At 40.8% G+C, this 21,671-nt stretch overlaps 1 protein-coding gene and 1 long non-coding RNA gene across 3 annotated transcripts in view; both read left to right on the top strand.

The window, feature by feature from the left end:
* LEO1 (LEO1 homolog, Paf1/RNA polymerase II complex component) overlaps positions 1–21,609 on the top strand; it is a 47,722-nt gene extending 26,113 nt beyond the window's left edge. The window contains exons 7-13 of one of the 2 annotated variants that reach the window (XM_082446518.1): positions 6,742–6,836; positions 7,377–7,511; positions 8,611–8,746; positions 10,345–10,531; positions 13,512–13,609; positions 19,050–19,141; positions 21,400–21,609. In XM_082446518.1, the coding sequence (XP_082302644.1) occupies positions 6,742–6,836; positions 7,377–7,511; positions 8,611–8,746; positions 10,345–10,531; positions 13,512–13,609; positions 19,050–19,141; positions 21,400–21,472 (816 nt within the window). In that variant the 3' untranslated portion in view covers positions 21,473–21,609. The remainder of the gene's footprint in view (positions 1–6,741; positions 6,837–7,376; positions 7,512–8,610; positions 8,747–10,344; positions 10,532–13,511; positions 13,610–19,049; positions 19,142–21,399) is intronic. The other variant, XM_082446517.1, reaches the window with a different exon arrangement.
* Positions 14,067–18,211, top strand: LOC309654347. The gene is made up of 2 exons (XR_014260172.1): positions 14,067–16,463; positions 16,794–18,211. It is a non-coding gene; the product is annotated as an uncharacterized lncRNA (long non-coding RNA).
* Positions 21,610–21,671: the final 62 nt, after the last annotated feature.

Here is a 21,671-nt window from a genome sequence, read left to right as displayed (position 1 = left end):
TCTTTAATCCATTTTGAGTTTATTTTTGTGTATGGTGTTAGGGAGTGTTCTAATTTCATCCTTTTACATGTAGCTGTCCAGTTTTCCCAGCACCACTTATTGAAGAGACTGTCTTTTCTCCATTGTATATCCTTGCCTCCTTTGTCATAGATTAGTTGACCATAGGTGTGTGGGTTTATCTCTGGGCTTTCTATCCTGTTCCATTGATGTATATTTCTATTTTTGAGCCAGTACCATTTTGTCTTGATTACTGTAGCTTCATAGTATAGTCTGAAGTCAGGGAGTCTGATTCCTCCAGCTCCGTTTTTTTCCACTCAAGATTGCTTTGGCTATTCGGGGTCTTTTGTGTCTCCATACAAATTTTAATGTTTTTTGTTCTAGTTCTGTAAAAAATGCCATTGGTAATTTGATAGGGATTGCATTGAATCTGTAGATTGCTTTGGGTAGTATAGTCATTTTCACAATATTGATTCTTCCAATCCAAGAACATGATATATCTTCTTCATCTGTTTGTGTCATCTTTGATTTCTTTCATCAGTGTCTTATAGTTTTCTGAGTACAGGTCTTTTACCTCCTAAGGTAGGTTCATTCCTAGGTATTTTATTCTTTTTGTTGCAGTGGTGAATGGGATTGTTTCCTTAATTTCTCTTTCTGATCTTTCGTTGTTAGTGTATATGAATGCAAGAGATTTCTGTGCATTAATTTTGTATCCTGCAACTTTACCAAATTCATTGATTAGGTCTAGTAGTTTTCTGGTGGCATCTTTAGGATTCTCTATGTATAGTATCATGTCATCTGCAAACACTGACAGTTTTACTTCTTTTCCAATTTGTATTCCTTTTATTTCTTTTTCTTCTCTGATTGCCCTGGCTACCAAAACTATATTGAATAATAGTGGCAAGAGTGGACATCCTTGTCTTGTTCCTGATCTTAGAGGAAATGCTTTCAGTTTTTCACCATTGAGAATGATGTTTGCTGTGGGTTTGTCATATATGGCCTTTATTATGTTGCAGTAGGTTCCCTCTGTGCCCACTTTCTGAAAAGTTTTTATTATAAATGGGTGTTGAATTTTGTCAGAAGGTTTTTCTGCATCTATTGAGATGATCATATGGTTTTTCTTCTTCAATTTGTGAATATGGTGTATCACATTGGTTGATTTGCATATATTGAAGAATCCTTGCATCCCTGGGATAAATCCCACTTGATCATGGTGTATGATCCTTTTAATGTGTTGTTGGTTTCTGTTTGCTAGTATTTTGTTGAGGATTTTGGCATTATATTCATCAGTGATATTGGTCTGTAATTTTCTTTTTTTGTAGTATCTTTGTCTGCTTTTGGTATTAGCGTTGGTGGCCTCATAGAATGAGTTTGGGAGTGTTCCTTCCTCTGCAATTTTTTGGAAGAGTTTGAGAAGGATAGGTGTTAGCTCTTCTCTAAATGTTTGATAGAATTCGCCTGTGAAGCTATCTGGTCCTGGGCTTTTGTTTGTTGGAAGATTTTGAATCACAGTTTCAATTTCATTACTTGTGATTGGTCTGTTCATATTTTCTGTTTCTTCCTGGTTCAGTCTCGGAAGGTTGTGCATTTCTAAGAATTTGTCCATTTCTTCCAGGTTGTCCATTTTATTGGCATATAGTTGCTTGTAGTAATCTCTCATGATCCTTTGTATTTCTGCAGTGTCAGTTGTTACTGCTCCTTTTTCATTTCTAAGTCTATTGATTTGAGTCTTCTCCCTTTTTTCTTGATGAGTCTGGCCAATGGTTTATCAATTTTGTTTATCTTTTCAAAGAAGCAGCTTTTAGTTTTATTGATCTTTGCTGTCGTTTCCTTCATTTCTTTTTCATTTATTTCTGATGTGATCTTTATGATTTCTTTCCTTCTGCTAACTAGGTTTTGTTTGTTCTTCTTTCTCTAGTTCCTTTAGGTGTAAGGTTAGATTGTTTATTTGAGAATTTTCTTGTTTCTTGAGGTAGGATTGAATTGCTATAAACTTTCCTCTTAGAACGGTTTTTGCTAAATCCCATAGGTTTTGGATTGTTGTGTTTTTGTTGTCATTTGTCTCTAGGTATTTTTTGATTTCCTCTTTGATTTCTTCAGTGATCTCTTGGTTATTTAGTAACGTATTGTTTAGCCTCCATGTGTTTGTGTTTTTTACATTTTTTCCCCTGTAATTGATTTCTATCCTCATAGCGTTGTGGTCGGAAAAGATGCTTTATATGATTTCAGTTTTCTTAAATTTACCGAGGCTTGATTTGTGACCCAAGATGTGATCTCTCCTGGAGAATGTTCCATGTACACTTGAGAAGAAAGTGTAATCTGCTGTTTTTGGATGGAGTGTCCTATAAATATCAATTAAATCTATCTGGTCTATTGTGTCATTTAAAGCTTGTGTTTCCTTATTAATTTTCTGTTTGGATGATCTGCCCATTGGTGTAAGTGAGGTGTTAAAGTCCCCCACTATTATTGTGTTACTGTCAATTTCCTCTTTTATAGCTGTTAGCAGTTGCCTTATGTATTGAAGTGCTCCTATGTTGGGTGCATGTATATTTATAATTGTTATATCTTCTTCTTGGATTGATCCCTTGATCATTATGTAGTGTCCTTCCTTTTCTCTGGTAACATTCTTTATTTTAAAGTCTATTTTATCTGATATGAGTATTGCTACTCCAGCTTTCTTTTGTTTTCCATTTGCATGGAATATCTTTTTCCATCTCCTCACTTTCAGTCTGTATGTGTCCCTGGGTCTGAAGTGGGTCTCTTGTAGACAGCATATATATGGGTCTTGTTTTTGTATCCATTCAGCCAGCCTGTGTGTTTTGGTTGGAGCATTTAATCCATTCACAATTAAGGTAATTATCGATATGTATGTTCCTATGACCATTTTCTTAATTGTTTTGGGTTACTTTTTTCAGGTCCTTTTCTTCTCTTGTTTTTCCCTCTTAGAGACGTTCCTTTAGCATTTGTTGTAGAGCTGGTTTGATGGTGCTGAATTCTCTTAGCTTTTGCTTGTCTGTAGCGCTTTTTATTTCTCTGTTGAATCTGAATGAGATCCTTGCCCGGTAGAGTAATCGTGGTTGTAGGTTCTTCCCTTTCATCACTTTAAATTTATCATTCCACTTCCTTCTGGCTTGTAGAGTTTCTGCTTAGAAATCAGCTGTTAACCTTATGGGAGTTCCCTTGTATGCTATTTGTCGTTTTTCCTTTGTTGCTTTTATTAATTTTTCTTTGTCTTTGATCTTTGTCAATTTGATTACTCTGTGTCTTGGTGTGTTTCTCCTTGGGTTTATCCTGCCTGGGACTCTCTGCGCTTCCTGGACTTGGGTGGCTATTTTCTTTCCCATGTTAGGGGAGTTTGCAACTATAATCTCTTCACATTTTTTATCAGGTCCTTTCTCTCTCTCTTCTCCTTCTGGGACCCCTATAATGTGAATGTTGGTGGGTTTAATGTTGTACCAGAGGTCTCTTAGGCAGTCTTCATTTCTTTTCATTTTTTTTTCTTTATTCTGTTCCACGGCAGTGAATTCCACCATCCTGTCTTCCAGGTCACTTATCCATTCTTCTGCCTCAGTTATTCTGCTACTGATTCCTTCTAGTGTATTTTTCATTTCAGTTATTGTATTGTTCATCTCTGTTTGTTTGTTCTTTAGTTCTTCTAGGTCTTCGTTAAACATTTCTTGCATCTTCTCGATCTTTTCCTCCATTCTTTTTCCGAGGTCCTGGATCATCTTTACTATCATTATCCTTAATTCTTCTGGAAGGTTGCCTATCTCCACTTCATTTAGTTGTTTTTCTGGGGTTTTATCTCGTTCCTTCATCTGGAACATAGTCCTCTGCTTTTTCATTTTGTCTATCTTTCTGTGAATGTGGTTTTCGTTCCACAGGCTGCAGGATTGTAGTTCTTCTTGCTTCTGCTGTCTCCTCTGGTGGATGAGGCTGTGTAAGAGGCTTGTGCAAGCTTCCTGATGGGAGGGACTGGTGGTGGGTAGAGCTGGGTGTTGCTCACGCAGGCAGAGCTCAGTAAAACTTTAGTCTGCTTGTCTGCTGATGGGTGGAGCTGAGTTCCCTCCCTGTTGGTTGTTTGGCCTGAGGTGACCAACACTGGGGCCTACCCGGGCTCTTTGGTGGGGTCAATGGCAGACCCCAGGAGGGCTTACGCCAAGGAGTACTTCCCAGAACTTCTGCTGCCAGTGTCCTTGTCCCCGCGGTGAGCCACAGCTGCCCCCTGCCTCTGCAGGAGACCCTCCAACACTAGCAGGTAGGTCTGGTTCAGTCTCGTATGGGGTCACTGCTCCTTCCCCTAGGTCCCAGTGCGCACACTACTTTGTGTGTGCCCCCCAGGAGTGGAGTCTCTGTTTCCCCCAGTCCTGTTGAAGTCCTGCAATCAAATCCTGCTAGCCTTCAAAGTCTGATTCTCTGGGAATTCCTCCTCCCGTTGCCAGACCCCCAGGTTGGGAAGTCTGACGTGGGGCTCAGAACCTTCACTCTAGTGGGTGGACTTCTGTAGTATAATTGTTCTCCAGTCTGTGAGTCATCCACCCAGCAGTTATGGGATTTGATTTTATTGTGATTGCGCTCCTCCTACCGTCTCATTGTGGTTTCTCCTTTGTCTTTGGATGTGGGGTATCTTTTTTGGTGACTTCCAGTGTCTTCCTGTCGATGATTGTTCAGCAGTTAGTTGTGATTCCAGTGCGCTCCCAAGAGAGGGTGAGCGCATGTCCTTCTACTCCGCCATCTGGAACCAGTCTCTCCAGACTGTTTTTCAAAACCTTGATGTGTGATGGAAAATAACCATGGACCCTTGGTTTCTTGAGTGATATTCTAGAGACTAGGCTGACCATTTTTAAAGAGTTGGTGGTATAATTAACTCTTTAATGAGCAAAGAACCAGGTACAGTTTATGTACCTCTATGAGGTCCTCTGGCTTTAGAAGTACTTTGATGTGTCTTTCATCCCAGTAGGGTAAGACGTAGGAGTGTTTTATCCTTTCATAGCATCATTATTTGAATCACCTTATATAATAGGAAGCGTTTTTCAAAGTGGCTTCTCAGTTAATAATGGCCCATATGTGTCTTCATACTTGCATGTGGCTAACCTATTTTGTATGAGAAGGAAGGCAGGAATTGTGACAGATCATTTCGTTTCTTTTATTCAGGAAAATTTTAAGCATATACAGATATAATGAAAACAGTATAATAAAATCTCATGTACCCGTCACTCATTTCAGTGGTTGTCAGGTTGGACATCTTGTTTCATCTGTATTCCCCACCCCACCTTACCCAGACTATTTGGAAACAAATCTCAGATTTGACATCATATTTAATTCATGAATATTATCGAGTTTTTAATCAGCCAGCTTCATAGTTGTTTGTTTATATAGTGAGGACTAAAGAAGTAAAGGGGAAAACTGGAGGGAAAGCATTTGGACTCAGTTGGAAAGGCAGTTGCAATTAACAGAGGAGATCCAGAAAATCTAACTGGGAGTGGGAGCAGCTGCTGTTAGGGTTGGTGGTGAGGGCAGAGGCAGAGGGAAGCTTGGGCTTAGATCTATCGGTTTTCAAAATGTTGGCTTCTCTTCGACGCCATCTTAACTCACATTTTCTTTATCCTCGTGAGTTTATCCTTTATTTAATTCTTTACTGTCATTTTAGTGTGTTTCCAGGATGCAGCAGGGATAAACTACATGCATTTAGTGTGCTTTATTTTCCTGGAAGTCCCATTGAGGTTTTTTTTTTTTTTTTAATTAATTAATTAATTAATTAATTTTATTTTTGGCTGCATTGAGTCTTCATTGCTGCATGCGGGCTTTCTCTAGTTGCGGAGAGTGGGAGCTACTCTTTGATGCAGTACACAGGCTTCTCATTGTGATGGCTTCTCTTGTTGCGGAGCACGGGCACTAGGGCGCATGGGCTTCAGTAGTTGTGGCACACGGGCTCAGTAGTTATGGCTCATGCACTGTAGAGCGCAGGCTCAGTAGTTGTGGCGCACAGGTTTTGTTGCTCCATAGCATGTGGGATCTTCCTGGACCAGGGGTTGAACCCGTGTCCCCTGCATTGGCAGGCAGATTCTCAACCACTGTGCCACCAGGGAAGCCCCCATTGAGTTTTCAATTTCAATAATAGTGGTTTTCATTTTAGGAAGCCCTTGAATATTTTCCACATCTGCCTGGTGCTCCCTCTCCCCCACCCCAAACCACCTCCTACCCCCCCACCCACCCTATAAAGTTAAGATAAAGTTAGACTCTAAACCTGCTCAAACCTGGGGTTTTTATTTTCATAAGGTGCTTTTTTTTTCCTTACCCATGTGTGGGGAGCATCCCTAGTCCAGTTGGCAGAGTTTTTTAGTCCCACATTTATTGGGTTTTTAGCTCTGTGAGAGAACCTGTTTATACAGGGGGTCTCAATCCTAAATTGCCATCTCATATGGCCTCAAGCCTTGTTTCTTGTCCTCCTAGCTCTTACTGCGTCTTAAAACTTCTGGAGTTTACCACAGATTTAGCATCTGCTGAGATGCTCTGGCACTGAGCTCTGTCTCTGGTTCTAGCACTAGGAGCTCAGAAATTCACTTAAGCGTACTTTCTTTCCTGTTGTTATTTTATCCGGAATCTCTAGGTGATTAAAACAAGAGGGTTTCAGTGTCTGTTTTTCTGTCACTATCTATGGACATTTATTCTGTGATTTTGTGTCTCTTGAGGAGAGAAGAAGCACAAACTACAGTGTTCTGAGGCACTTGTGTTTTAAAACAGGTAGAAAATACTATACGATGGAGGATACGCCGGGATGAAGAAGGAAATGAAATTAAAGAAAGCAATGCTCGGATAGTCAAGTGGTCCGATGGAAGGTGAGCACAAATGCCTGAAGAGTATGGAAATACCCAGAATGTGGCTGGGAGGGATCAAGCTTTGGAATATGACCTTATTTGGGGTACACCTCTTATTAAAGAATTTCCATTGTTTAGTCCCTGGCATTGCAAAGAAAACCTGAGAGAAATAAATAGGCAGTTGAGGGTCATACAGGCTGGTAGAAGACATTAAAAGTAGGCTGGAAATGTGACCATCCTCTTTGGCTCCAGCATAGTAGTCTGGAAAAGTTAGACCAACTTCCCTCCCTCCTTACAAATTGACGCTTTAGTAAAACTGCCCTTCACTGGGAAGGTGGTAGAAGCTGAGTGAACGTCACAGCATGTTTTACTGCTAAGCATAAACATACAGAGTGTTTTACTTCTGTGTAGGTCGTTTTCCACATCATGCCTTCTTTATTCTTTCCTTCCTTCTGAATTCTGTGTAAGGAGAGAAAGCAGGAGCTGAATCACATTTCAAGTGAAGTAAAATGATAGAGTGAAAGCTTTCTGACTTACATGTGAAGTGTTCCTTCTTTTCAGCATGTCCCTGCATTTAGGCAATGAGGTGTTTGATGTTTACAAGGCTCCACTGCAGGGTGATCACAACCACCTTTTCATAAGACAAGGTACCGGTCTACAGGGACAAGCCGTCTTTAAAACCAAACTCACATTCAGGTAATTACTCTCATCAACGTACTATTTGTTACAATAAAAGCGGTGAAATATAGGTGTTGTTCAAAGTGCCTGACTCCTGATTGGCATAACCTTGCAGTATAGTTCCCCAAAGACCAAGATCTGGTTCTCAGCTCTGAAGGTTCAAAGGCTATATTGTCAAGTTGCTGTTTCACAGGGAACCAGGTCATGCTAACTAAACTTCCAAGAGACTGTTATGTAAACCAGAATGTCAGTTTATTAATTCTTGTGATTACTATAACTGCCAGGAGGCCTAAGAATACTTGCAGGTCAGTGCAGTAATTAGAGGTTGTTAGTGTGCATGGGATCAGAGGAAAGGCAGTGAGTTGGTGGGTGTGAAGGCTGAGGTTATCTCGTTCTTTAGGCTGCTGCATCCATTACCTCTCCAAGGATGTGTCCCCCAAGCAGCCCAGGATACTCAGGTCAGCTGGCGAGAGCATCCCCCTTGTCTAGGCAGCGTAGGCACTACAATGAAACATTCTTGTTTTTCTTTTCTTGATTCTAAGCAGACCATCCTCCTTGGGTAATGCTTATCTTTGGAGAGGACACAATATTCTTGGTTATGACTTACAGTTTTGAAAATTGTAATGGTCAAGATTATAGGCTTTGGCATCAGATAGACCTGTATCTGAGTCCCATTTCCACTTGCATGACCTTGTGTAACTTTCTCAACCTTTCCTTGCCTCAGTTTCCTAATATATAAAATGTAATAATTATCTCATAGAGGAGCTGTGACAATGAAGTCATGTAATATGTAAAACACAAAAGTACAGTGCTTGGCACTTAGTATTCAGTAAATGCTGCTTAAGCCCATCCATTTACTGCTTCTAGAGAGTAATTGTGCTGTGCAAGCCTTTTTTACTCCAGCTTTCCGTATTTCACTTTACTTGTGAGATAAGAATGTTTTAGTAAGCTACAGAATGAAGAAAGTTCAGAATCCCCATCTAGTATATTGTTTTTGTGTCCCTGCGTATTTTTTTCTAGGGAATAGGAAATGGTCACTGGCCTCCTTTGATGTTGATGTGACTGGCTCACAAATGTATTTGCTAAACAGTGAGGTATTTTTGTTCATTTCCTGCAGACCTCACTCTACAGACAGTGCCACACATAGGAAGATGACCCTGTCACTTGCAGATAGATGTTCAAAGACACAGAAGATTAGAATCTTACCAATGGCTGGTCGTGATCCTGAATGCCAGCGCACAGAGATGATTAAGGTATGTTGGCTGAGCTTTATCCTGGAATTTTGGAATATTAAGAATAGCATTTCCGGGCTTCCCTGGTGGCGCAGTGGTTGAGAATCTGCCTGCCAATGCAGGGGACACAGGTTCGAGCCCTGGTCTGGGAAGATTCCACATGCCGCGGAGCAACTAGGCCCGTGAGCCACAACTACTGAGCCTGCGCGTCTGGAGCCTGTGCTCCGCAACAAGAGAGGCCGCGATGGTGAGGGGCCCGCGCACCGCGATGAAGAGTGGCCCCCGCTTGCCGCAAGTAGAGAAAGCCCTCGCACAGAAACGAAGACCCAACACAGCCAAAAATAAATAATAAACAAATAATAAATAAAAAAAAAAAAAAAAAAAAAAAAAAAAAGAATAGCATTTCCTAAAATGTTGTTCATCATCTCTTATTGACCCACTATTTATCCTTCCAGCTGGCATGAATACGGAGCTGGTTTCATTTCCTAAGCATTTGACAAATGGGTAATATGGTGATAGTCCTAAAACAAACCCTGGCTTGGGTTCTCTCCCACCAGGTCCTGAGAGTTTGGCAAACAGATGACTGAAAGAATCTGAACTTTCACAGATAATTTCAAGGATGATTAAATCATCTATGTCTGGTTTAGAGTCCATGTCAAGAATCAGTGGAAATGCTCGAGATATTTGGTCTAGGTAGAATATAAATAGACAAGAAGTTTCCCCCCTTTTCTCCTGAAGGTAGGTGAGTTGGAGGGACTTGAAGACTCCAGGACCACACTGAGAGATGCCCCAAGCCCTCCCTCACATCCCCAGCTTACATGGAAATGCACAAGGAATCAGCTAGTTTGTTCTTAATCCCTATTCTACTGACAGTGATTTTTACTCTATACTCAGCACAACCACATACTATTTAATGAAACAGTGTCCAGCAACAGAATTAGAGTTGTATGCAGTAATAAAGCAATTAAATGAGGAATCAAAGAAACGCCAGAATATCCCTGACTTCTCATACCCTGGCCCTGCCTAGTGAACCCCAATGTGTAGAAGACAGGCAGATGGAAGGGAATGAAGGCTCTGCTTTGGGGCTCAGGGACCCTCCCCACCAGAACCTCCCCATCCTGCCATCAGGAGCTGTGGGGAGCTCTCTGGGTTGAGGGCCCCAGACTGGAATATCTGGGCACCATGGTAGTTTGGTGGAGCCTGGGCAAGTCAGGTGTCTGTCTCAGGGGTGAAGAGAACCCGCCTCCCTCAGGCATCCACTGGACATGAACGAGGTTTCTCAGGCTGGTCGCCACACTCTGGGCTCTGCCTGGCAGCACAGGGGACGCTGCAGCTCCCTAGGCTGTGCCGGTGCCAGTTCTGATGGGGCAATTGGTGTGAGGGAGGGAGCCTTTGCCTCTTCACCCTGTGTTGTCTTCACTCCTTCGAACTGAACAAGATGATGACCATGTGTGGTAACAGAGGTGTAAAATGGAGAGAACTGTACCCTCAGGACACAGGAACTGGTGTTGTCCTGGGCGAGGCATTTACCTGTTCTTCACAGTAAAGTAGTTTCAAGGGGGCACTAAGTGAGTTCATTTTTTGTTTTAAAGTGCAGTAATTTATTTGCTTCTTTACAGAAAGAAGAAGAACGTTTGAGGGCTTCTATTCGTAGGGAATCTCAGCAGCGCCGCATGAGAGAGAAACAGCACCAGCGGGGGCTGAGTGCTAGCTACCTAGAACCTGATCGATATGATGAGGAGGAGGAAGGTGAGGAGTCCATCAGCTTGGCTGCCATTAAAAACCGATACAAAGGAGGCATTCGAGGTGAGTTTGGGCAGAAATTAAACGTCATCATGTCAGGGTCCAGGAATTTATCTTTGCATTGAGCATACTCTGAATGCTCAGTCACCGGACATTTTATTTTTAAGGAACCAGTGTTAATGAGTGAGACATTTTGAGGTCTAAAGAGCTGAAGAGTCATTGTGGAATCCTTTCAGGTCAGCCTGGAAGGGTAGAAGCTGCCTGTGCTCTCTCGCTTTCAGACTCATCCCTTGAGCTTCTGCTTTCTGATTTGAAAGTCTGCTGATTATATTTGGAACTTCTCTCAACTTTTTAAATTACTAGTTAAGAATCAAGAAGTTCAGTTTTTAAGAATCAGGAAGTTCAGTTTTTCAGCGAATACATGTGTTCTCTTTCAAAGTTCTCCATTGCATATTCCCTTCTTTCACAAGTACCAATAATTTATAATGGTTAACATTTATTCAGCACATACTGAATCCCAGGCAAATACTCAAACATGCATCCTATTGGATCCTCATAACAATGTTAAGACCCAGTTACTACTATTGTCTTGTTCTTTTTTTAAAAAATTGATTACTAAACTAATTATATTAGTTTCAGGTGTACAACCTAATGATTCGGTATTTGTATATATTGTGAAATGATCACCATAATAAGTCTAGTTAACTTCTGCCACCAAAGATAGTTACGGAATTTTTTTTCTTGTGATGGGAACTTTTAAGGTCTGCTCTCTCAGCAACTTTTAAATATGCAGTACAGTGTTATTAACTTTAGTCACCACGCCGTACATTACATGCCCGTGACTGATTTATCTTCTAACTGGAACTCGTACCGTTTGACTCCCTTCACCCTTTCCTCCACCCTCCACACCACACCTCAGGCAACTACTAATCTGTTCTCTGTATCTATGAGCTTGGTTTTTTGTTTTCCTTTTTTTTACATCCCACATACAAGTGAGATCAAGCAGTATTCGTCTTTCTCTGTGTGACTTATTTCACTTAGCATAATGCTTCAAGGTCCATTTTTGTCTTGTTCTTACTGAGGAATTGGAGACTTTGAGAGGTTGAGTGGCTTGCCCAAAGACACATAGTTGGTACGTGGACAGTTCTTGAACCAAGGCAATCTGACTTCTAAGGTGTCAGTCTCCAGAAGTTTCCCCACAGCCTGCAGCAAGATGTCATACTTAAAAAAGCAAACTGAACCTGAAGATGGAAGACCTGGACTGGACTGAGCTCTGCCACTTTTTGTTTTGTTTTGTTTTTGGCCGCACTACACGACCTGCGGGATCTTAGTTCCCCAACCAGGGATCAAACCCACTCCCTCAGCAGTGAAAACACGGAGTCCTAACCACTGGACCACCAGGGAATTCCCAACTCTCTCACTTTTTAGTTGGATGACTTTTGGAAAGTTACAGTACCTCTTTTCTGTTACCCTTATCAAGAAAAGAACAACCTATTGGTAATAGTATTTATACCACGATGAGGTTGTTTTGAGAATCGACTGACATAATACATATAAAGTACTTTATCCAGCCCTTGGCATATAACAAGTACTAAATAAATGTTACCCAAAACTATTGTCATTGTTCTTACCACTCATCGGCTTCGGGCAAATGACTCCATATCTCTGAATACCGAGTTCCCCATCTGTAAAATGAGGATTTAATCCCCCCCAGGTTAGCTTTGATAGAGATTTGGGAATCACTGTACAATGTAAGGTATACCTTGGGTGACCATGTTCCTGGTTTTGCCCTGTTAGAATGATAAATTATAAGAACACCCAATTTTCCCTTTCTCTGACCATCCTGTGAAACTCCCTTCTCCTTTTTCACAGCAACTGCATTTTATTTATTTTGGGACTATAGTACAGAGACCTTTTATTTTTATTTTTTTGTTAGTGCAGATTTCCCACAGAAAAGATTAACTGTGGAAATACGTCACATATACACTAAATAAAAACCAAAAAATTGAGGATTTTTTAGGGAAGAGTTATATAATATTCAGTTTCCCAGTGATTAAAAACCTAATGGAGAAGTTCATTAGCGATCAGTTCTGTCCAATAGTCAGATAGGCAGGGAGTGGGGAGAAGGAGAGAGCACTGGGTTCTGAGGTGAGGGGGTTGGTCTAACATCAGCTGTTCCTATTCTACCTGCGCTTCACCTGGGCTGAGGCATCAGCACAGGCTGTTATTCATCTCCATCTCCCTTTGAAATGTCCACTTGGCAACAAACCGTCTTTACAGGACCAGGAAACCACCTCTTGCTTTTATCTTTAAAACGTATTTTGGAATTAACTGTTACCCTGATAAAAGAATGACTCAGACTTTAAAAACTTATTTGAAAATAGTGGTGTCTGTCTCTTTAATCAGCTTGCACAGGCCTTTTTAATATTTAAAAGTGGTCAGATACCAAAAAAAAAAAAAGTTGTCAGATAAACCATTCTTGTACTTGAGAGGGTAAGTGCTTCATTTCAACATATCTAAACTTACATTTACCTTTTTTTAAAAATAAATTTATTTTTATTTATTTATCTTTGGCTGCATCAGGTCTTGCTGTGCGTGGGCTTTCTCTAGTTGCGGCGAGCAGGGGCTACTCTTTGTTGTGGTGCGCAGGCTTCTCATTGCTGTGGCCTCTCTTGTTGCGGAGCACGGGCTCTAGGCGCGTGGGCTTCAGTAGTTGTGGCACACAGGCTCAGTAGTTGTGGCTCTCGGCTCTAGAGCGCAGGCTCAGTAGTTGTGGTGCACGGGCTCCGTTGCTCCGCAGCATGTGGGATCTTCCCGGACCAGGGCTCAAACCCGTGTCCCCTGCACCGGCAGGCAGATTCCTAACCACTGCACCACCAGGGAAGCCCACATTTACCTTTAAGTTTAAAAAAATTTTAATTATTTGTTTCCTCTGGAAAAAAATGTACAACGGAACTAAAGATATTCATCAGAAGAAAAATCCGGGAATGAATGGATCATTGTCTTTGAAAGTCACTCACAAATCTTCTTCCTTTGCTTTCAGAGGAACGAGCCAGAATCTATTCATCAGACAGTGATGAGGGATCAGAAGAAGATAAGGCTCAAAGATTACTCAAAGCAAAGAAACTCACCAGTGATGAGGTAAACCAAATTTATTCAATTCTAGAGGTTTACCCTGTACCTACAAGTCAACTCCTGGAATGAAGAGGAGCTCACAGCCCAGGAGCACAGATAGATGTCTACACACTTCACTGAAGCTCAGAGAAATAAATGCAGTAACAGGACTAGGGGTGGCCCAGAGGAGGGTCTGATACCTCTGCTCAGAGATGGAGACCTCTCGTTGGGTGTTGAAGGAAGAATGCTAGGTGTGCAGGGCAAACCAGCCAGGGTGGGCATACCAGGTAGATGGAAAGGCCTGGGAGAAGACACATGGCCCTGGGAGATACCAAGGCTCAACTAGAGAACTAGAAATCATTAGTGTGGGTAGATCAGAGCATGTATCTCAGCTTTCTTTTTCTCTTTTTGTTTATTTTATATATATATATATATATATATATATATATATATATATACACACATATATATATATATATTTTGGTTTTTCTTTGTTTTACGCTTTTTAAAAAGCAGATGCATTTTGAATTAATGCGTTATTTAAAATAGCATTAGATAGGGAGGGTGGGAGGGAGATGCAAGAGGGAGTAGATATGGGGATACATGTATATGTATAGCTGATTCACTTTGTTATACAGCAGAAACTAACATACCATTGTAAAGCTATTATACTCCAATAAAGATGTTAAAAAAAATAAAAAATAATATAGTATTAGAAGTTATTAACATGAGAAAGTGACATAATTTCTGCTTTTAGAGATTAAAACATTTTTAGGATCAATATTTTTGAAGCTCTGTAACTGTGGTTTTTTTTTTTTTTTTTTTTTTTTAGTATATTTATTTATTTATTTACTTGGTTGTGCCAGGTCTTAGTTGCGGCAGGCGGGCTCCTTAGTTGTGGCATGTGGGCTCCTTAGTTGCGGCTCGTGGGCTCCTTAGTTGCGGCTCAAGGGCTCCTTGGTTGTGGCATGTGGGCTCCTTAGTTGCAGCTGATGGGCTCCTTAGTTGCAGCATGCGAACTCTTAGTTGTGGCATGCATGTGGGATCCCTGACCAGGGATCGAACCCGCTCCCCCTGTGTTGGGAGCGCAGAGTCTTAACCACCGTGCCACCAGGAAAGTCCCTGTAACTGTGTTTTAAAATTATACTATGAAGGGGCAGTTGGCAGAAGAGATCATGCTCCCAGGCCGCCGGCTCGCTTTCTGCTTGGAGTTCTCGTGGCCTGTGATTCGGCCTCTGCTCTCGACCCGGGGTCCATTTGTCAGGCATCCCGGTCAATATATTTTTTAAATTACAGAAATAATTCTTATGGTAGAAAAATCTGTGCTCTTTTTATTTAGATGAACTCATATTTGAAATAGTATTGAGTAATTCAAGAAAATAAATTTCCATCTATTATTGAAATAATAAATTTTCAAAGGAATTTTAACTTACGTTTTTGACAGTATCCTCTTCAAATTATAAGAGTACAGGTGCTGAGAAATGTTAAGTCTTTTTTCAAAATATAATTGACATGTAACATTATATAACATTATATTAGTTTCAGGTATACAACATAAAGATTTGATCGATATATGTATATATTGCAAAATGATCACACCACAATAGTTATATGTTTAGTTATAGTTATATGTTTTTTTCTTGTGATTAGAACTTTTAATATCTATGCTCTTAACAACTTTAAATTGTACAATACAGTATTTATTTATTTATTTATTTATTATTTTTGGCTGCGTTGGGTCTTTGTTGCTGCATGTGGGCTTTCTCTAGTTGTGGCGAGCGGGGGCTACTTTTTGTTGCGGTGCGTGGGCTTCTCATTGCAGTGGCTTCTCTTGTTGCGGAGCACAGCCTCTAGGCAGGCGGGCTTCAGTAGTTGTGGCACGCGGGCTCAGTAGTTGTGGCTTGCAGGCTCTAGAGCGCAGGCTCAGTAGTTGTGGCGCATGGGCTTAGTTGCTCTGTGGCATGTGGGATCTTCCCGGACCAGGGCTCGAACCTGTGTCCCCTGCATTGGCAGGCGGATTCTTAACCACTGTGCCACCAGGGAAGCCCACAATACAGTATTATTAACTGTAGTCACTATGCTGTACATCACATCCCCATGGCCTACTTATTTTATTTGTCTTTTTATTTATTTATTTTTAAAATTAATTAATTAATTTATTTTTGGCTGTGTTGGGTCTTTGTTGCTGTGCGCGGGCTTTCTCTAGTTCCGGCGAGCAGGGTCTGCTCTTCGTTGCGGTGCGTGGGCTTATTGTGGTGGCTTCTCTTGTTGCGGAGCACGGGCTCTAGGTGTGCTGGCTTCAGTAGTTGTGGCTCATGGGCTTTAGAGCACAGGCTCAGTAGTTGTGGCACAAGGGCTTAGTTGCTCCGCAGCATGTGGGATCTTCCCGGGCCAGGGCTCGAACCTGTGTCCCCTGCATTGGCAGGCAGATTCTTAACCACTGCACCACCAGGGAAGTCCCTATTTAAATCTTTTTAGATTATTGTTATCTTTGCTGTTCTTGAATTTTGCTATGGTATCTTACTTTGTATTTCTTTTTATTTTCCTTATTGGGATTTGTTAGATTTTCTGAATCTGTAGATTGGTATCTTTCATCAATTCTGAAAATTTCTCAGCCATTAATTCTTCAGATATTACTTCTGTACCATTCTGTCTCTCCTTTCTTCATGAAACTCTGATTAGATGCATGTTATTCCTTCTTACTTTATCCTCCATGACAGATCCTCAATCTGTCTTTCATATTTTCCATGTCTTTATCTCTCTACATTCTAGGACAGTTCTTCAGAGCCTTCTAGTTCAGTGGTTCTTTCTTTAGCTGTCTAATACATTGTTAATCTCTTGCATTGAATTTTTACTTTGTTTCAGTTTTTTATCTCTAGAGGTTTAGTTTCTTTTTCTTTTTTTTTTTTTTTTTTTAAATTTTTATTTATTTATTTAGTTTTAATTATTTATGGCTGTGTTGGGTCTTCATTTCTGTGCGAGGGCTTTCTCTAGTTGTGGCAAGTGGGGGCCACTCTTCATCGCGGTGCGCAGGCCTTTCACTGTCGTGGCCTCTCTTGTTGCAGAGCACAGGCTCCAGATGCGCAGGCTCAGTAGTTGTGGCTCACGGGCCTAGTTGCTCCGTGGCATGTGGGATCTTCCCGGACCAGGGCTCGAACCCGTGTCTCCTGCATTAGTAGGCGGACTCCCAACCACTGCGCCACCAGGGAAGCCCTAGTTTCTTTTTCTAATGGGTCATTTTTAAAAATTTTGCTCCTAAATTATATTTTTCAGTTTCTCCTTTTAATGTCTTTAAATATTTTAAACCTACATGTATGGTCTTTTATGTCTGATAATTCCAATGTCTAAAATCTTTACATGTGTGATTTTACTGCCAATTACTTCTGCTGGCTCTTTTTCATGATGACTTATTTCTCCATGTGTTCTGCAATTAAATGATTGATTTACTTAGCTCAGATCAATGGGAATTTTTGTGGCCTAGATTGATGGATTCCTCCAAAGATGGTATATATTTGCTTCTGCCAGGTACCTTGGGACCACTTTAAATTATATTCTTGGAATAAGGTTTTCTTAGTTTTACTGGAAGGATGGGTTCTGACTTGTGGTTATGAATTTTCCTAGAAATTTTTAATTTTTTGTTTTAATCCCCTGTTAATTAGTTCTAATGTTAGAGATTAGAAATTATCCTTGCAGGCATTTAGAACAGGGGTTGGCAAAATTACATCCCACTGACCTAATCTGGTCTGCCACCTGTTTTTTCAAATAAAGTTTTTTAGGAATCCACCCATGGTTATTCGTTTATGTATTTGTCTGTGGATGTTTTCCTTCTATAGTGACAGAGTTGATTAGTTGCAACAGAAACCATACATATGTCTTGTAAAACCTAAGACATTTATTCTCAGGCCCTTTACCAAAAAGGATTGCTGACCCCTGCCTCAGAGAAATCGGCCTGGGTTTATTTCTAGTTCACCTGAACACTAAAGATACAGTCCTTTGGGGTCTGCTATTAATCTGCTCCACTTGGCCTTTGTCTCCTGTCCTCAGCACCCTGCAAGGCATAAAACCAAAGCTCATGTTCACACAGTTTGGTAAATGTCTTCAAGGAGAAAGCCTGCTTTTGTGCTGTGCTTTTCTCTCTGGGTTCTTGCTTTTGCTTAATTTTTGGTCTCTGATTACACGTTATTTTCTTGCCATCACTTTGGTTTGTTTATAGTTTTTCATCATCGTAATTTTCAGTGGGAGGGTTATTCAAAGGATTGTTCTGCCATATTGTGGGAACATTGTTGTGTTTCTGTTATTCATGATTTTAATGTATTTTGATCATTTTAGCCTGTGAACTGTGAGCTTCTGTGAGCTCTTTTCTCATGTGAAACAGAATTTTGTTCTTGTGTTATTGTTAATTACAACATTTAATATTTCCCAGTCTTTCTTGAAAGTGGCATGCTATGGAAGATAGCTAGACAAAAATTGTTAAATTATTCTGCAACATACTTGTTTTAAATTAGATAGGAAACATCTTAATCATGCATTTATAGTGTGTTGAACTGTTGGCAAACAGGAATCCTCATCTAAGCAGATGCCGTTTTATTTTTTGGCAAGCAGAAACTGTGAATAAAAATTGAAAAGTGCCATGGGACTTCTGTTTATTTCTAGTATTCTCAGAAACGAGATTTCTAAATGTGATCCATCAAATAGTCTTCTTCTAGTCTGGGCAATTGCAAACCTGTAACTCTCTGACTTAAAAAATGTCTCTTAAAAAAAAAAAAAAAAGTCTCTTGCGAATGCCTCCTAGGTGTCTGTTATAGGAGCTACCCTCTACCTTCCGCACCCAAATACTCGCTGTTAAGTCTTTCTGTACCCCTCCCTTCCCCTTTCCTGACAACAGAGACTTTACTTCTGCCTGGACCTCCCAACCCCTGCCTCTGCCTCCCCTTATTGCCCCAGTTCAAGTCCTGGCATGGGTCACAATGGGAGAGAGGAGGAAAGGGGTCAGACCTGCTCTAGGTCCCTCTCCTTATTTGCACACTAAACCCTACCCACACGCCATGAGCCTAGTTATTCCTCTGAGATAAAGCGAGTTTTCAGACCCTAAGTCCCCACCCCAGAGAACCACCGTTGTCACCAGAGCATTCCTTGATATGGGGAAAGGGCATTGGTCTGGATTAGAATGAACTGGATTACTGAATCTTGGGCTATTTTATACTACTTGTATGGCCTTGAGCAAGTCATCTCACATTTCCAAGTCTGTTTCGTCATCTGTTCTGTGGGATTTATGCTCGCTGCCTTGTAAAGTTGTATTATAGTAAATAACAGATGTGAAAGTGGGTGAATGCTAGCTTCCCTTCCCCAGCAGGGTCTAAGTTACAAAAAAGGAGAGAAACAGAACTTTTTATCCTCCCTTATTTTTGTAAGCAGTGAAGACTTTAGAAAACCTAAATTACAACAAAAGTGGAAAGATGGGTAGTAGGAGAAACTGTGGAAAAGGGAAAGACTCCCGTGGAAAGGAACATGCAGACAATGGGAAGGAAGCGCATCACTGCCAGGCCTCAGCTTTCTTGGATGAAAGAGACGACCTGCCAAGGACTGCCTAGAATGTGGTGCTGGTGGTCTGGTTCCTCTCCATGTCTCTCTCTCCTCCCCCAGCTCTGCCTCGTGGAGCCTCCATTCCCCCCTTGTCTGCCCTGCCTTACCTGTTAGAGGCCCCTCTGTTTATGGAGCCATCAGCAACTTGGAACCAGGGTAGTCCCAGCTTCCCCTCCAGTGTGGTTGGGATTCTGAATGTGTTTCCCTGGAAGCCTTGACACTCTTGGTGTTGGTCACGTATACTTTAAGACACCCTTATTTGTATATATTCTTAGGTATATTTTGGGTTAAATAAACTGTGAGAGTTGGTTTATAATGTGAGTTTTACAATCAGTCTAAAAAGTAAATTGTTGGAAGACAACTCCTCCATAACTGTGGGCTGCCTGTTCCTGTGTCTTTAGGGACCTGCATTCATGGCTGTATTAGGAAGCTTTGTGTTCATCTAATATGAGTATTTTTGTCATTTGTTGCATTTACATGGCACAGAGATTTATTCCAGCCAAGTTCAGTAAGGGAGAATCCCACACACCTGGTTTCACAAAATGAGGTCTCCTGAAGGTTGCCGCTCAACTTTCTAAGTCCTGGGAGTAGCAGGCCTGCATGCCTTTGCTGGGCTTTACTGTGCTTGTCTGTAGCCGCCAGGGAAGTCGGTCTTGGAAGGATTTTCAAAGCAGAATTCCAGAGCGTCTTACCCGAGACAGTGGATTAGAACCGGTGCCGATTAGACTTCTTTGGGAGAGCTTTGACCTGGCTTCTGACTTCCCAGCTGCTTGGCCTTGTCTAGGATCCTTTAGGACAGGCTCTACCACCTTTTAGACATACCATGCCAGTTATTCTTTTATTCACTCAAATTTAAACCCATTAAAGAATTTTAGAGCTGAGGAGACCATACACACTGAAGTTTACTTGGGGAAGGTTGCCACAAACCAGGCTGGCATGTAAAGAGTTTAAGATAAGATTCATCAGCTGAAAATAAATGAAAAGTGGTGGTAGTAGTGAATGTGCTTCTTGCCTTTGCCAGTGTGGGGTTGGGAGAGAAGTGTCTAGGTTTGCTCAAGGCTGGGAAGTAGAAAGGAGGCTTGTCACAGCCTGGGGGCAGGATCCATCCTCCAGGCTTGCTGTTGGGGTAACTTTATTGCTGCCAGCTGGGAAGTACGTGCAGGAGGACTTCTGGATCTCTTCCTGTGGATCCATAACTTACCCCTTTGAATTCTCCTATGACTTCAGGTCTTTGGGATGCATTCGGGATAATAAGGCAGGAAACGAGTGTGAGATAGTATTTATATTTTGCTCCTCAGAGGGCCAGGCATCAGAAAAAGTGGCTATGCCAGCTTGTATGCTACATCCAGAAGCATTCTCTGGACAGGGTAGTAAGATGGCTTGGCCTTCCCCAACTTCAACCTTTAAACTTTGTTCACCCTGTTTTGTTTTTGGTGAGGAGTCTTGTTAAGGCAATTCTGGAGTATCATATTTAGTATCATTTCATTTTAATCAGTTTTTGATATTATTTAATGTTGATCTGTTCAAATTCTATCTGTAAAAAGTGTTTTTAGAAAACTTCCCGAATTTTTTGTTTCGATTATAACATTATACAACATGACTTTAAGCAGTGGAAACTTGTGTATGAAGGCATTTAATTTCTTCAAAAATTTTTTTCAAATATTAAAAAAAAATCTTTATTATGTGAGTTTTTAGTACATCCAAAACAAGAAATGGTTATTTTTAAAAATTGACAGTCTTTAGAATGCTTCTTAGATAACGAAGAAGTGAAATGCTCAGCATGTGGAGAAAAAAGTTTAAGTAAATACCTAATTATGGTCAAAATAGTCAGCAGAACAAGTGGTTATATAGGCTGACTTCTTTGGGAGAGCCCTAACTCTTCCCAGGGCAAAGCCCATTTCCACTTTCCTGCAGCTCTTCTCCATGTACAATAGCTTCTTCCCCCTGTGAGACTGGGTCACAATTGCTTAGCTCGCCCTCATGGGCCTGAAATTGGGTTTTAGGGTTAGTTTTGTTATTACTCGGTAGTCATTTTGAATGCCTCTAGTACTTGTAGATTTGGAAACTGGCCATGACCTTAACCACTGGTTTTATTCAGCTGGTAAATGTTCTTATTAAAAGTTATGTTATTTTGGGGTTTTCAGAGGGTTATTCAGCTCAGAGCTACTTTTGATAAACCTTTCTAGAAATATTCTCTATGAACTTTTAGATTTTTTAAATTTTTATCTGTTTAGGAAGGTGAGCCTTCTGGAAAGAGAAAAGCAGAAGATGATGATAAAGCAAATAAAAAGCACAAGAAGTACGTGATCAGTGATGAAGAGGAAGAAGATGATGATTGAAGTAGAAAATGTGAAAACTATGTATTTTATTGTACAGTTTGTTTTATAAATATGATGTAAACATGAGTTATTTTGACCGAAATAAATTGATTTGCTTTTGAGTAATTTTAATTGTAATAAAAAAATTTAAAAAGCAGGTCTCTGTTCAAGAAATTGACCCCTCCCAA

The sequence above is a fragment of the Balaenoptera physalus genome, assembly GCF_965194825.1.
Source record: "Balaenoptera physalus genome assembly, chromosome: 2".
Lineage (NCBI taxonomy): Eukaryota > Metazoa > Chordata > Mammalia > Artiodactyla > Balaenopteridae > Balaenoptera > Balaenoptera physalus.
Note: the sequence above shows the minus strand (reverse complement) of the source record. Positions and strands in the feature narration are given on the sequence as shown.